Source organism: Emys orbicularis, chromosome 17 (assembly GCF_028017835.1).
Source record: "Emys orbicularis isolate rEmyOrb1 chromosome 17, rEmyOrb1.hap1, whole genome shotgun sequence".
In the NCBI taxonomy this organism is placed as follows: domain Eukaryota; kingdom Metazoa; phylum Chordata; order Testudines; family Emydidae; genus Emys; species Emys orbicularis.
This window is the reverse complement of record NC_088699.1, coordinates 13,360,376-13,373,484: the sequence shown is the minus strand read 5'-3', so window position 1 is coordinate 13,373,484 and position 13,109 is coordinate 13,360,376. Positions and strand designations below refer to the sequence as shown.

Here is a 13,109-nt window from a genome sequence, read left to right as displayed (position 1 = left end):
TTTTTAAGAGATTAGTTGTATCTAGGGTTCAATCTTAAATGGTTTAGTAATTCCTCAGGAAGCTGAGTCCTAATGTAGAGTGTCTCAAAGGGTTTGTCTACACTAGAGGTTTTTTTACCTCAGGTTCATGGATTGTAAATCAGCTTGAGTTATAATCTTTCAGGAAATTTGAGGAACTGCTATTCCAGTGAAGTAGGACCCAGAATTGGCATACTTTTTCTTTTGGCACAGCCTTCTGAGAGGGTTAGTATTTTGAATATAAGAAACCCGTTGTAGACCAATCTTTTACTAATTGTCTTTCATGCACACTGTGCATTTGACTTCCTGAGTAGAGCTGGGTGAAGTATCCGGGTTTTGATATTCTTGAGGGAGCTTAAACGATTTAGTCTTTCCTATGATGTCTAACTCACTCTTCACTGACCAGCTCTTTTGGTGTGTCTACCCATATGTATAGCTGGAGTTTGAGAGAAGTGGAAACTCATTATTCATAATACAGAAAAGTCTTTTTCTCTCCCCTCCCTCCTCTTCCTAAGCACACTTCTTTCAATATGTGAATCATGTCTTTCTTGCTTTCCTGATATTGCAAAGCTTTTACTGTATTATGTCATCTCTATTAGACTGCCAGAGGGACAATAGTTACTTTTTATATTAAAAAGTGATGTCCTAGCTGTGGGATGTGCCCAGTTACATTTCTTGGCCACAATGTGTGACTGCCTGTCTGTGCTCAAGTACTCTTACCGTAGAAAAAAGAAAGAAGAAAGCTCCTCTCACAGTGAGTAGGAACACTACTTTTTTTCAGTTGATTCAAATAAACTAGTAAGATTAACTGAACAGTGGAGAGGATAAATGCTAAACCTAAACAATTGGGTAAGCCAACAGGCAAAATCCTCTCATTTACACTGATTAATTCTTCAAAAACCTAAAGCCAAGTGATTTTATATTAAAAATTGGAAACCAGCTATGAATGGCTACTTGTTAGATCCCTAAGCCAGTATTTAGTTCAGAGTGGGTTTTAAAGACTTTATATTGATTTCTGGCATCCCCGGTAAAATATCAGGGTACTGATGCTGCTGTAGTGGAAATGGTTGCCTTTGTGGCAAGTGAAGATTTAATGCAAAGAAACTCACTCTTCTGTGCCACTGTCCATATGTTTGATTGTCCTCATTAATGAACATTTTATATTGTGGTAGTGTCTCAGGTCCAATTTGCTTGTGGTCTTTATTGTGCTAAGTGCTGTACAGACATAATCAATGACAGCCTGTGGCCCAGATTGCTTACAGTCTAAAAGGTTGGATAATACTTTTTTTTTCTAAATATAAGAGCAAAGATATTTTGACATAAACCCTTTTATTTATTAAAAAGGGTTATCATGTTGATTGGAAAGATGGCTATACAAGTATGCAAAAGCCCTGTTGGTCTGAGGAATAAGCTAGATATGGGAAGTGGCAATGGGATGCTTTGGGGAACAGGCCATAAAAAAATGCAATGGTAAACTTACACTACCATTGAACTAATGGTTTGAGTCACTGGATGATGGAAGCCAGTGGTCCAAAAAATGGAAGATAATGAACTGGGAAGTCCTCCTCACATAATACACTGTTGGTTCGGAAACAGGGATTGGGAAAGATGAGATTGGTACCTAAGTGCCTCATAAGTATTTAGAAATAAAAAACAGACAGCTTTCTAATGAGTCCCTGCTTATGTTGGAACCGTGGGAAGTAATTGGATTTTTCAGGGCTGCCTCTGTTTGTTCTGATACGCTATAATGCCTTTGAGTCAACAGTAAGTTGCCTGAGTCACAAAAACTAACAAACCATCAGAACACTGGCGTCTTCAAGGCTGTTAGTCTCCACAGTGTTAATTTTACTATAAAGGTAGTCATTATATTTTCTGATGGAATAATATTTTTTAAATTGGACACTCCTAAAAAAATGTGGGAGGATCCAAATCAGTTTTATGTGCAATATCACTTCAGTGTGCTGTGCAGGGATTGATTACTACTTATTAATGTAAGAGTTCTGACTTCTCTATCTTCCTTGCACTGATTTATTAAAAAAAGAAAGGAAAAAAAAAAAAAGGGCTCCGGTGTGGCTTTTATTGCTAGTTTTGTTTTTGGGAGTAGTACTATGCCTCTTCACCCTGTTTCTTATGAAGTATTTATACTTTATCACTTGATGATTACCTGTTCTGTTCATTCCCTCTGGGGCACCTGGCATTGGCCACTGTCGGAAGACAGCATACTGGGCTAGATGGACCTTTGGTCTGACCCAGTTTGGCTGTTCTTGTGTACCAACATTTATTGAGCGTTTGCTCAGAGGGGTGTAGTTAATGCAAACATTTAATGTGTAACTTCAAACATTTGCATGGGTGTTCTCCCTTCTCACACCTCTCCACAAGGGATTGTGAATTATGTACATATTTGTAATAGGTTGAGCTGGTGCAGATGTCAAAATGCTGCCAGAACACAAAAGTAGACTGCCAGCTGTGACTTCGCCTGAAGTAATAAACCCCACCTAGCCTTTCGGGCAATGGCAGGGTGGGACCAGCTCCCTGTAGCTAATCACTAATTCTTCAGATAACTTCCCTCTCTACTAGATCACTAGTTCAAAATAAAATTATTAAATTATTTTAGTGTATAAAATACAATTTAAAAACCCTGGATCCCCAACCAAGCAGTCTACAATATTAAACTCCAAACAGTTTATTGGTCAATGTTTTTCCCCAAAACTAAATTATCAATCTTATCTGATGTGATATTTGATCCCGTTTACTCATGTCATTGGTTGTGCCATTTGAAGGTAGTTGAAACAATAAACACATAATAAAAAGTAAGTTAATCTGAGTCCTGTTCACTTAAATAAAGTAAAACAAGTCAATACAGTTCTGTTGGCCATCTGCAATTGTATTTAGTTTTATGGGCTTTTTTCCTGTACACTGAAATACTGAGTACAATAAATTGTGACCTGTCCCTTGGCATATCTTCCATTATAATTGTTGTAGTATAACTGCTTTCTCAAGTGTTTGATTTCATTCAGTATTAACATTACCTACTATCTCTCATTTTAAAATTTTTTGGTCAGTGCAGTGATGTAAATATCGGGCACGTGTTCTCTGTAGCAGGCTTTTCTGATGTTGGTACCTAGGTAGCATAACTGAGATTACCCTTCTATTCTGTATAAGGAGGGAGTTTCTGATCCTTCACAGAATGAGGCTGTATGCACAAATGGAACCCCACTATTACTTCAGTTCTGCCATATATTCAGCATTGTCTGGTAATGCTCTAGAATATAGTAGTTTCCTTGATTGATTCTGTTGTATCTGTAAATACGTTTGTGCTTTTTCTCCTTTGTCTTATCTTCTAGCTATTATTCAGCAGCCCCGTTATCTTATTCATAAAGCATCACATCCAGTAATGACTAACCATCTGTTCCTAAAAAAATGACCAATGGATTGTTTTAGTAGTGAACAAACCGATCAAACTTCAATATCTTTGTGCATTGAGTGGTCTTTTACTGGAATATTTTCTTGGCCAGAACAACACAGATGGAACTGGTAACATGTGGTCTTGATTATTACAAAGGCTTTCATATGGCCTCTTTAACAGTTGTTTTCCTCATAAGTCAAAGTTAGTATGTCATGGTTTGATATACTTTTTTATTACAACATTGTGTTATGTACTGTTAAACCTTTTTTGCTTATCAGGATATTTCACAGGATGTACCGCTGCACCAAAATTGAGTGCATGGTGGGGTTGTAAATTGGCAGTAATTAACTTTTGTTCCACTTAAGAACTGGCTCAAAACCAAATTGTTAGTATTAGATAATTGTTCTGGAATTATAACTGAATTGCAAAATCTTGCACACTCTATCTCCTTATCCTAAACCTTCTGATTGAGTTGGAGTAAATCAGTGTATCATAGCTGCCTGTATATCAGCAAATTATGTTTACTGTCGTGGCCTTCGGATTTTAGGTTTCCATTTCATTCTGTTACTTCACTAACATTGCTTCTTAATTGTGGGATCCAAAAAGTCCCATATTTCTGCTGATAAAAGGGAGCTAACACGAGCTTTAAATTGGGAGGGAGGCTCCCAATCTGCAGGCAGGAGCCCGAGGCGGTACAGAGCACTCATGCACTCTCGATGCCATTATTCAAGACTCCAATTGCACATGCATGAGGCACATGCATATCTGCAGTGCAATGTACACCAACATCGTGTTAAAGAACCAGTTACTGAAGGAGAAGTAACAGTTCTGTATTGAAGGAGACTATGGCGTTGTCTACATGGTGCGGGAGTGTGCACCAGTGGGGCTCTTCCTGCTAGAGCAGGCTTTCTTCGGGTGCACGGAGAGACTGCTCAGAAGCTGACGTAGCCTCTTCATTGATGTTGTGACTTCTTCTTTCTCGGGTGATCAGTCTTGGGGTTCTGGAGCTTCAGTATTCCCTTAGGGGGGTTTTCAACCCGAAAGCCAAACCTTCTCGCCCATATCCTTGATTCCTATAGCTTGTGAACTTTGCTTACTGAGCCTTGTAGCATCTCTCTCCAAGATCTTTGGAAAAGTCAGGTGCAATGCCTACCAAGGAGCCATGTAACCATGTCCAATCAGGTTAGAATTAAGTCCTTTTTAGCTAGTTGTCAATTCCAGAAAAGTCCCATTTAAACAAAGTGTTTGGGGTTTTACATACCACAGAGACTGAAAGTCCATGATATCCCCATTCTGTGCCTCGTCAGCCCTCCCCCCCCCCCCCCCGCAAAATCAGAAATTGGACATAAAGCCACTTTGAGGAAGAGGGTGCACTTTTGTTTGGGTGAAAAATCTGATGACAGATCATCACTTTACAGAAAGTTCAATTAGCAATTATTCACCCAGCAAAAAAAAATAGGAAATAAATTGGACCTTACGACAAATTTACATTAATCTTCCTGTTTATAGAACTAGGCTACGGTGACATAGGTTATGTCCTGAAACTTCACCATGCTAGAAGGAGCTTACTTTAAAATGTCTGAAGATGAAACTCATGTAAGATTTTCAGTTTTATATAGAGCCTGTATTCTCATGAAGACTGTTTCTCTCACACAGATATATTGGTCACTTTCAGATAAGTGGTTTGCAGAATCCTGGGGCAAGGACGTTTTGCCTTCACCTTCTTTTCCCCTCCTAGTTTTTGGCCGGGTTCAATGCTCCACTCTACTAGTAGTAACTCGGGATAGGAGACACATCTGATTAATATTCTGACTTTTGGTTTTGATTCCTTGAGTGGGCAGTGATTATGGGTGTCTTAGTCTTTGTCTGCATTTGCTTAATAATCTTCATTTTCATTCTTCAGTTTCTTATGCTGATGCTGCTGGAGCCTCATTATTATTAAGAGAACAGAAATAGCAATTTTATTTCAGTTTGGCTTCTATCTAACTAGTGATAATGTTAAAAGGCCTTTAAAGATGTATATTGCAGGATTTGTAGTAGCACAAAACCTTCTGCGGTTTGAAGTAATAGCCAGCATGGCTGTTTAAGGAATGTATTGTAGTATGTAGTAGTCTAGCCATAAGGAGTATTGTTAATATATCCCTGGCATTTGCCACCTAACTGAAAACAGCTGTGGTGACCACAAATGCAAAGAAATGCCATTCCTTTTTCAATGAGGATTTGGCAAGGTTTTTTTTTTTTTTTTTTTAACAAATATTTTTTAGGGTTATTGTGAAAATAGCTAAGTAGGCAGAAATAGTACTGGAATATTCTTTTTTTGCAGGTCAATTTTTTTTCTTTGTTATTGCCATGCAGAGACAGAAGTGCTTGTGGTTAGCACTGGATTACATGTCAGCTGTTTCACTGTCTCAGATCTTACTGCACTTTTAAAGTAGGACCTGGAACTGCCATCGTGTGTGTGTGTGTGTGTGTGTGTGTGTGTGTGTTATCTCCCTCTCTCATTTTCATGACTTCCTGCTCAATGCTCTAGACTACGGTTCTTTTCCTGGTCTTGTCCTTTTTTTCCTGTGTTAAATATTTTTCTGTGGAGACAGTTTACTTAAGTAAAAACAAATTTGGTACAGTATTTTCTGGGAATTAATGACTGTCTGGGAGGAGCTAGTGTGCTTCTAGCATTAACCCCAGGCTGTTGTTAACTGCCAGGAAATGTTCTATGCTGATGTTGTTGCTGTAAATGATGAAAAAGGCAAGGGGCAGGACATGTATTTTTTTTCTTTTAAGTTTGAAGTGCTGTTTGTTATGTGCAGGGCATTCATTAAGTGCCCTGTATGTTACTTATATTACAATAGCCCTCCGGGGCCTGATCTCTGATTGGGGATCCATCATGGTGTTGAACAAACCATTATTAGCCAATCCGATTTACATAGATCTTATTGCAACGCTTCTTGTTGTTTAGAATCAGAGTTCAAAGACAAGTCAATCTTTGCTAATTTTGAGAAGCGCATTTCAGATTTGATCTGTTTTTTTTCTCAGTCTTTTAAATGTCTGAGAACCTTCAAAAGTGTAATGCTAGTAAGAGTCAACTTCAGTGGTTGTGCTCATCTTTTGGGTACTGTCCCATCTTTGCAGACTTCTTTTGATGTCATGACGCTTTGTGCTGTATTTGCTTTGCCATCTCAGTCCTCCTAAAATCAATTCTAATGATTCTCTAAGGCCAGGTCTACACTACCGCGGTAGTTCGACGGCTGGCAATCGAACTTCCGGGTTCGATTTATCGCGTCTGGTCTGGACGCGATATATCGATCCCGGAAGCGCTCGCCGTCGACTGCGGTACTCCAGCTCGGCGAGAGGAGTACCGCGGAGTCGACGGGGAGCCTGCCTGCCGCGTGTGGACCGCGTCTGAACCGCGGTACGTTCGAACTAAGGTATGTCGACTTCAGCTACGTTATTCACGTAGCTGAAGTTGCGTACCTTAGTTCGAATTTGGGGGTTAGTGTAGACCAGGCCTTAGTGGGGAAACTAGTGTACGCTACTCCATTTAAAACTTCAGCAAGGTAGAGGAGGACCAAAACCAACCTGTTTCTCATTGGTATCCCTTTGTGATGGCTTACTTCAAAACTAGAAGGGATTCTCATAGCTTTCACTGAAATCTGTGGGGGTGCTGGGTGTTCAGCATCACTGAAAATCAAACTACTCATTTGGGTGCTTAAGTATGAATTTAGTTGTCTCATTTTTAGGCATGTGCTTTTGAAAACTTTGACCTTGGACTCCAGAAAATTGGGAATTTTAATAGAATACTTCTCCACACCAGATATCTTCAAAGTCAACTAGCTGCTTATGAATCAGTAATTATAATCATTACCTGTGAGGCAAAAACTGTTCAGTCTCTTCTCACAATTATCAGGTTAATTAGATAAGCTCATCATTGTTGTAAAGTGACTGAAGTCAATGAAGTTATGGCACTTTGACCCCCTAGCTTGAAACTACAGGGACTATTCCACCAAATTTCCCTTTATTTTTCTCAGGGGATATCTGCTGTCTTAATTCTGAGTCAGTTACTAATTGCTGAGTCTTACCTGGAATCTCCATGCTTCATTAACTTGCATTGTTTCCTGTTTGTTCTGGTAGGGAGGGGTCTTTTTAATAGAGCAAGAGTTTGGCTACTGTTCTTATGTTTTGGTATTTAAATGTAGACTAGAACTTGGTTTTATGGCCTATGCAGTGATCATGGACAAATCACTTTGCCGCCTTGTGCCTCAGTTTCCCTACCTGTAAAGTGGGGAGGATGATAATGATTACTGTCTTTGTAAAGTGCTTTGAGATCTACCGAAAAAAACTTCTGTAACAAGAGCTAGGTATCAGAGACTAGGTAGAGCCTTTTGTGCTTAAAATGCTTTAAATCAGTAAGTTAGGTACAGGTAGTGCAATGACTGTAGGCAGACATGACAGCTATGTATTTAGCAATAGTTCCCATACATGTTTAGCTATTCAGTTGGAATTGCAGATGTATGATGACATACCATGTGGTATTACTTATGGTACAGGAGTTAAATATCCCCCGAGGGACTTTTTGTGCCAAGGTTTTGATTTTAACCTGTTTTCACAGAAAAAAGATGAATATAACATCTAAGGAGCTTCAGAGTAACAGCTGTGTTAGTCTGTATCCGCAAAAAGAACAGGAGTACTTGTGGCACCTTAGAGACAAACAAATTTATTTGAGCATGAGCTTTTGTGTTCCATTCTATGCATCCGATGTAGTGGGCTGTAGCCAACGAAAGCTTATGCTCAAATAAATTTGTTAGTCTCTAAGGTGCCACAAGTACTCCTGTTCTTTTTATCTAAGGAGCTGTGTACTTTTCTAATTGGGAAGAAAGTTTGGAAAATGAATCAAAGTATTTTACTTCATGGTAGAATCTAGAACTATTCAGTCTGTGCTGCAGACCGTATATTAAATAGCTGGGAGTCAGCATTTTATTAGCACATAGTGTGTCAGTTTTCCTAAACCCATAATAAAAAGCTGAGTTGTACATGTTCTTATCCAAGGAAGAAGTGACCATAGAAAAGAGCGGGTAACACCAGATTTTAAAAAAAAAAAAATCCTTCTGAGTCCTACTTACAGTCCAGGAGAAAAAATAAACAACAAACCCCGATTTTCCCCGTTTTCTTGCTGTCCTTGTGTATGTATGGAGCAATGCCTTATCTCCTAACAGCTTTATGTAAACATGCAATTATAAAAAGACCTAAAGATCTTAATGCCAGTTACACAGTAAAAACTGGTTGGGTGAAAAATTTTAACTACTTCTTTTTCTTTTTGCAGAGTTGAAAGATCTACAGATCAAGTAATCAAACCAGTCAATGTGGAAGCTTTGTCCAAATGGGTTGGGAAGATACCTTCAGATGTTCTACAAGACATGCCAGTGATTGCACCAATGTTAGCAAAACTTGGCTACGATCCATATGCCAATCCACCAAATTATGGAAAGCCAGATCAAAAAGTTCTTGAAAACACACGACGGGTAAGGTATTTTTGTATATGAAATCTAGTTGGCTAAAAGTGCATCATTCATTATGAAAGAAATGTTGAGGAGATTTTGTTTTAATGTGGACTATAAAACAGTAATTTACTGTTTTCCTAACTGCAACCTTTAAAAGAGCTTTTGGAGGAGATTTTCATAGGCACTATGAATAGTTAGGCCTCCAACTCCCATTGTCTTTTAATGTGACTTGGGTGCCTAACAGCCCATTATGCCTTTGAAAATGACCACCTTCATTGCTACCTCCAACATACTGGCATGCAAGGAATTGTTAAAGAGCTTCAGTGCTGAGTATTATAGGAAAGTGTATAAGACTATAAGATTTACCATTGCAGATCAGACCATTGCTTCTGCCTCCCAATGGTTTTAGAGAAGGTGAATCACTCTCCCGCATCCCATGATGCACCTAGCTAACTGAGTATACTTAAGGGAAGGAGGAACATCCTTCCTGAGCTCCTTAGGGACTCATCTGCAAAGCAGGAGAATGAAATACTCTTGCTTTAGGTTGCTCAGATACAAACATTCATGGATATAAATATTTCTAGCTCCTCTTTACAGCTCAAACTACAGAGATTTTTTTAAAACTCTTGTTCTTCATTAACCATTTGTTTCTGTATCATGGGAATCTATTGCTCTGTCAAGCTTGGAGTTGCTTTGTATCTTGTTTTCTTTTGCATTTTCCATGTCTCTCTTTCAGAGGCAGGAAAGAAGTTTCTTTTCTCCTTTCTCCTATTGGCACTTTATTGTTTTGTGGGATGAAGTGCAAAATGAAGATGCTCCTGAAACTCTCCACGCTCAGTGGCAGAGATTTCCTTAGGCTGGCTCGCTCTCTCTCTGAGGGCTGTTTTTCCACAGAACTATTAGCCAACTTTTCCCTCTCGCTCCAGTTTGATCTGACTGGCAAGGAGTGGGGCTTTGGGGAAACACTTAAAGAAACGTTAGGGAAGTCCAAAGCCTAACAGTAGATTCCCAGCTAATTCAATGGTTGAGCAGGGTCCTGTTTACAACATTAAGGGACTTATAGAATCATAGAAATGTATAAGGGACTTATAGAATCAAGAGGTCATCAAGTCCAGGTCAGGGCACTGAAGCAGGACCAAGTAAACCTAGATCATTCCTGACGGGTGTTCATCCAACCTGTTCTTAAAAACCTCCAATGATGGGATTCCACAACCTCCCTTGAAAGCCTCTTCCAGAGCTTAATTACACTTAAGATAGAAAGGTTTTTCCTAGTAGCTATCCTAAATCTCTCTTGCTGCAGATTAAGCCCATTACTTCTTGTCCTATCTTCAGTGCATGTGGAGAACAATTGATTTCAGTCCTCTTTATATCTTCGATTCCTGTGTTTGGTTTCACATTTTCCTCATGTAATTTCAACTCATCTTCTACATCATCATTTGGGAGTCTTCTCTTCAGCAAAAACAACGAGTCCTTGTGCCACCTTAGAGACTAACAAATTTATTTGGGCATAAGCCTTTGTGGGCTAGAACCCACTTCATCAGATGCATGGAGTGGAAAATACAGGAGCAGGTATAAATACATGAAAAGATGTGAGTTGCCTTACCAAGTGTGAGGTCAGTCTAACGAGACAATCCAATTAACAGCAGGATACCAAGGGAGAAAAAATAACCTCTGAAATGGTAATGAGTAGCCCATTTCAGACAGTTGACAGGAAGTTGTGAGTAACAATAGGGGGAAATTAGGTTTAGGTTTTGTAATGACCCAACCACTCCCAGTCTTTATTCAGGCCTAATCTGATGGTGTCCAGTTTGCAAATTAATTCCAGTTCTGCAGTTTCATGTTGGAGTCTGTTTTTGAAGTTTTTGTTGTTGAAGAATTGCCACTTTTAGGTCTGTTAGTGAGTGACCAGGGAAATTGAAGTGTTCTCCTACTGGTTTTTGAATGTTATGATTCCTGATGTCAGATTTGTGTCCATTTATTCTTGTGCGTAGAGACTGTTCAGATTTGGAGACAATTTATACCTTCAAGTCAGCGGGACTGCTATAGATACCCGCATGGCCCCACAGTATGCCACCATTTTTATGGCTGACTTAGAACAATGCTTCCTCAGCTCTCATCCCCGTACGCCCCTACTGTACTTGTGCTACGTTGATGACATCTTCATCATCTGCACCCCTGGGGCCCATTTTCAAGAAAGCCAAACCAGCAATCCAGTCTCTCACCTGCCAAACCCCATCACAAAACAGGTGTATCCATCATATGATCCTTCTTGGGAACAGTGGTCCTATGGAAATCAAGAGGTAGAAATAAAACTAAGATGGATTCAATCAAGATGATTAATCTTTTCCCTTATAGTGCCTCTCATGATGTCACCAGATCTCTTTTCTGTAACACTCTCAGGCTTTACGTGATGCCTGGGTCTGAGGTTTTGATACAGACCCTACTTCCAGAGAACTTGGTTCTGGAACCCTTTGGACTGAAACTTTTTTGGCAAGTCCCTAGCAAAGGCCCTAAAGGACTCCTCAAACCTGAATAGAATTTCCAGTTTTGCCAATCCTTTTGATCCACCTGAGCCAGGAAATTCCTCACCAAAACTAACCGGAGAGACTCTCTCAATGAAGAATTTTTATTTATTTATTTATTTTTACAAGATAATGAAGCTCTTGTAGCTCAGGTGTACTATTTCCCCTTGCAGGTAGGCTCAAGAATTTTTGTCTGAAGTCTGACTCAGTACCACTGTGAATGAACCTGCTCTCAAGATTTTTAAAGAAGGAATTTCAAGAGCTATCCCTGCTGTCTCTTTATCTGTTAAAAAAAAATGAAGCTTTGTAGACTGTAGCAAAGTCATCTTTCTCTTGGAGCAATATTCCCAATGTCATCAAAAGAAACAGACACTGATTTCTGTTCTGGATTCTTCATGGCAATGAAAAGAACCTAAGGTTTTATCCATTCCATCCTCCATCTCTCAATATGCAAAACATACTTCAGAATGGAGATGTTGGCACTTTTGAGCCAAGAAACAGACTCTCCTCCTACTCTCTGTCACTCAAGCTGTCTTATGCTTCACAAATCTCAAGAAGGCTTATCTTCCTGTTCCAGGATTTCCATGCCACCAACATTTCCTACACTTCACAATTGGGAATCACTTCTCAGTTCCACACAATGCCCTTTGACTTCTCGTGCTCCTCCATTGATCATAAAAGTTGCTGGTCATCCCAGTAGCCAGCCTGAGATGTGGACTTCCAGGTCTACCACTAGCTGTATGACCTACTGATGAAGATACAATCCTATGTGGTGACAATTTGCCATGCCCTCTGACCCTACCTGTTCCTGGGACATCATGGATTCATAATGAACTATAGAATAGCTGAAGCTGTTGTTTAGGCTTGGAAGGATTAGCTTTTTATCAGTAAATGACTGTAAACTTTGATTTCACCATACACATACAAACCAATGAAAAATGTTTCCACTGATGATTATCTAAATTTACAGATATGTGAAGTAAAAATAATGCTGCTTGAGACCTTATTAGAGTTTGATGTAAGGATATTTACTTAGTATATTTTGACATGTGATGTTGACAATTTGTGTTTTAATGGTTATAAAGCTTTAACTTGTAGAATCCGTGTTTACTGTCATTAAATAATTGTCTGACCCCTCCATAGTTTCCCGCAACTGTGAAAATGTAAATAGGTAATAATAGAACAAACACGTAAAATTAGGGCTGTCAAGCGATTAAAAAGCTTAATCGCGCAATTTATTTAAATATTTTTGGATTTTTTCTACATTTTCAAATATATTGATTTCAGTTACAACACAGAATAAAAAGTGTACAGTGCTCACTTTATATTTATTTTTTATTACAAGTATTTGCTCTATACAAAAAAGACATAGTATTTTTCAATTCACCCAGTACAAAACCTGTAGTGCAGTCTCTTTAGCATGAAAGTTGAACTTACAAATGTAGAATTATGTACAAAAAATGCATTTAAAAATAAAACAATGTGAAATTTTAGAGCCTGCAAGTCCACTCAGTCCTACTTCTTGTTCAGCCAATCGCTCAGACAAACAAGTTTGTTTACATTTGCAGGAGATAATGCTGCCCACTTCTTGTTTACAGTGTCACCTGAAAGTGAGAACAGGTGTTCGCATGGCACTTTTGTAGCCAGCATCACAAGATATTTACGTGC

The 13,109-nt window shown here is 39.0% G+C and overlaps 1 protein-coding gene across 2 annotated transcripts in view; it reads left to right on the top strand.

Annotated features, from left to right (window-relative positions):
* Positions 1-13,109, top strand: part of TPST1 (tyrosylprotein sulfotransferase 1) — a 38,826-nt gene that overhangs the window by 2,363 nt on the left and 23,354 nt on the right. For both annotated transcript variants that reach the window (XM_065418437.1, XM_065418435.1), the window contains exon 2: positions 8,742-8,940. In XM_065418437.1, coding sequence (XP_065274509.1) covers positions 8,742-8,940 — 199 coding nt within the window. The remainder of the gene's footprint in view (positions 1-8,741; positions 8,941-13,109) is intronic.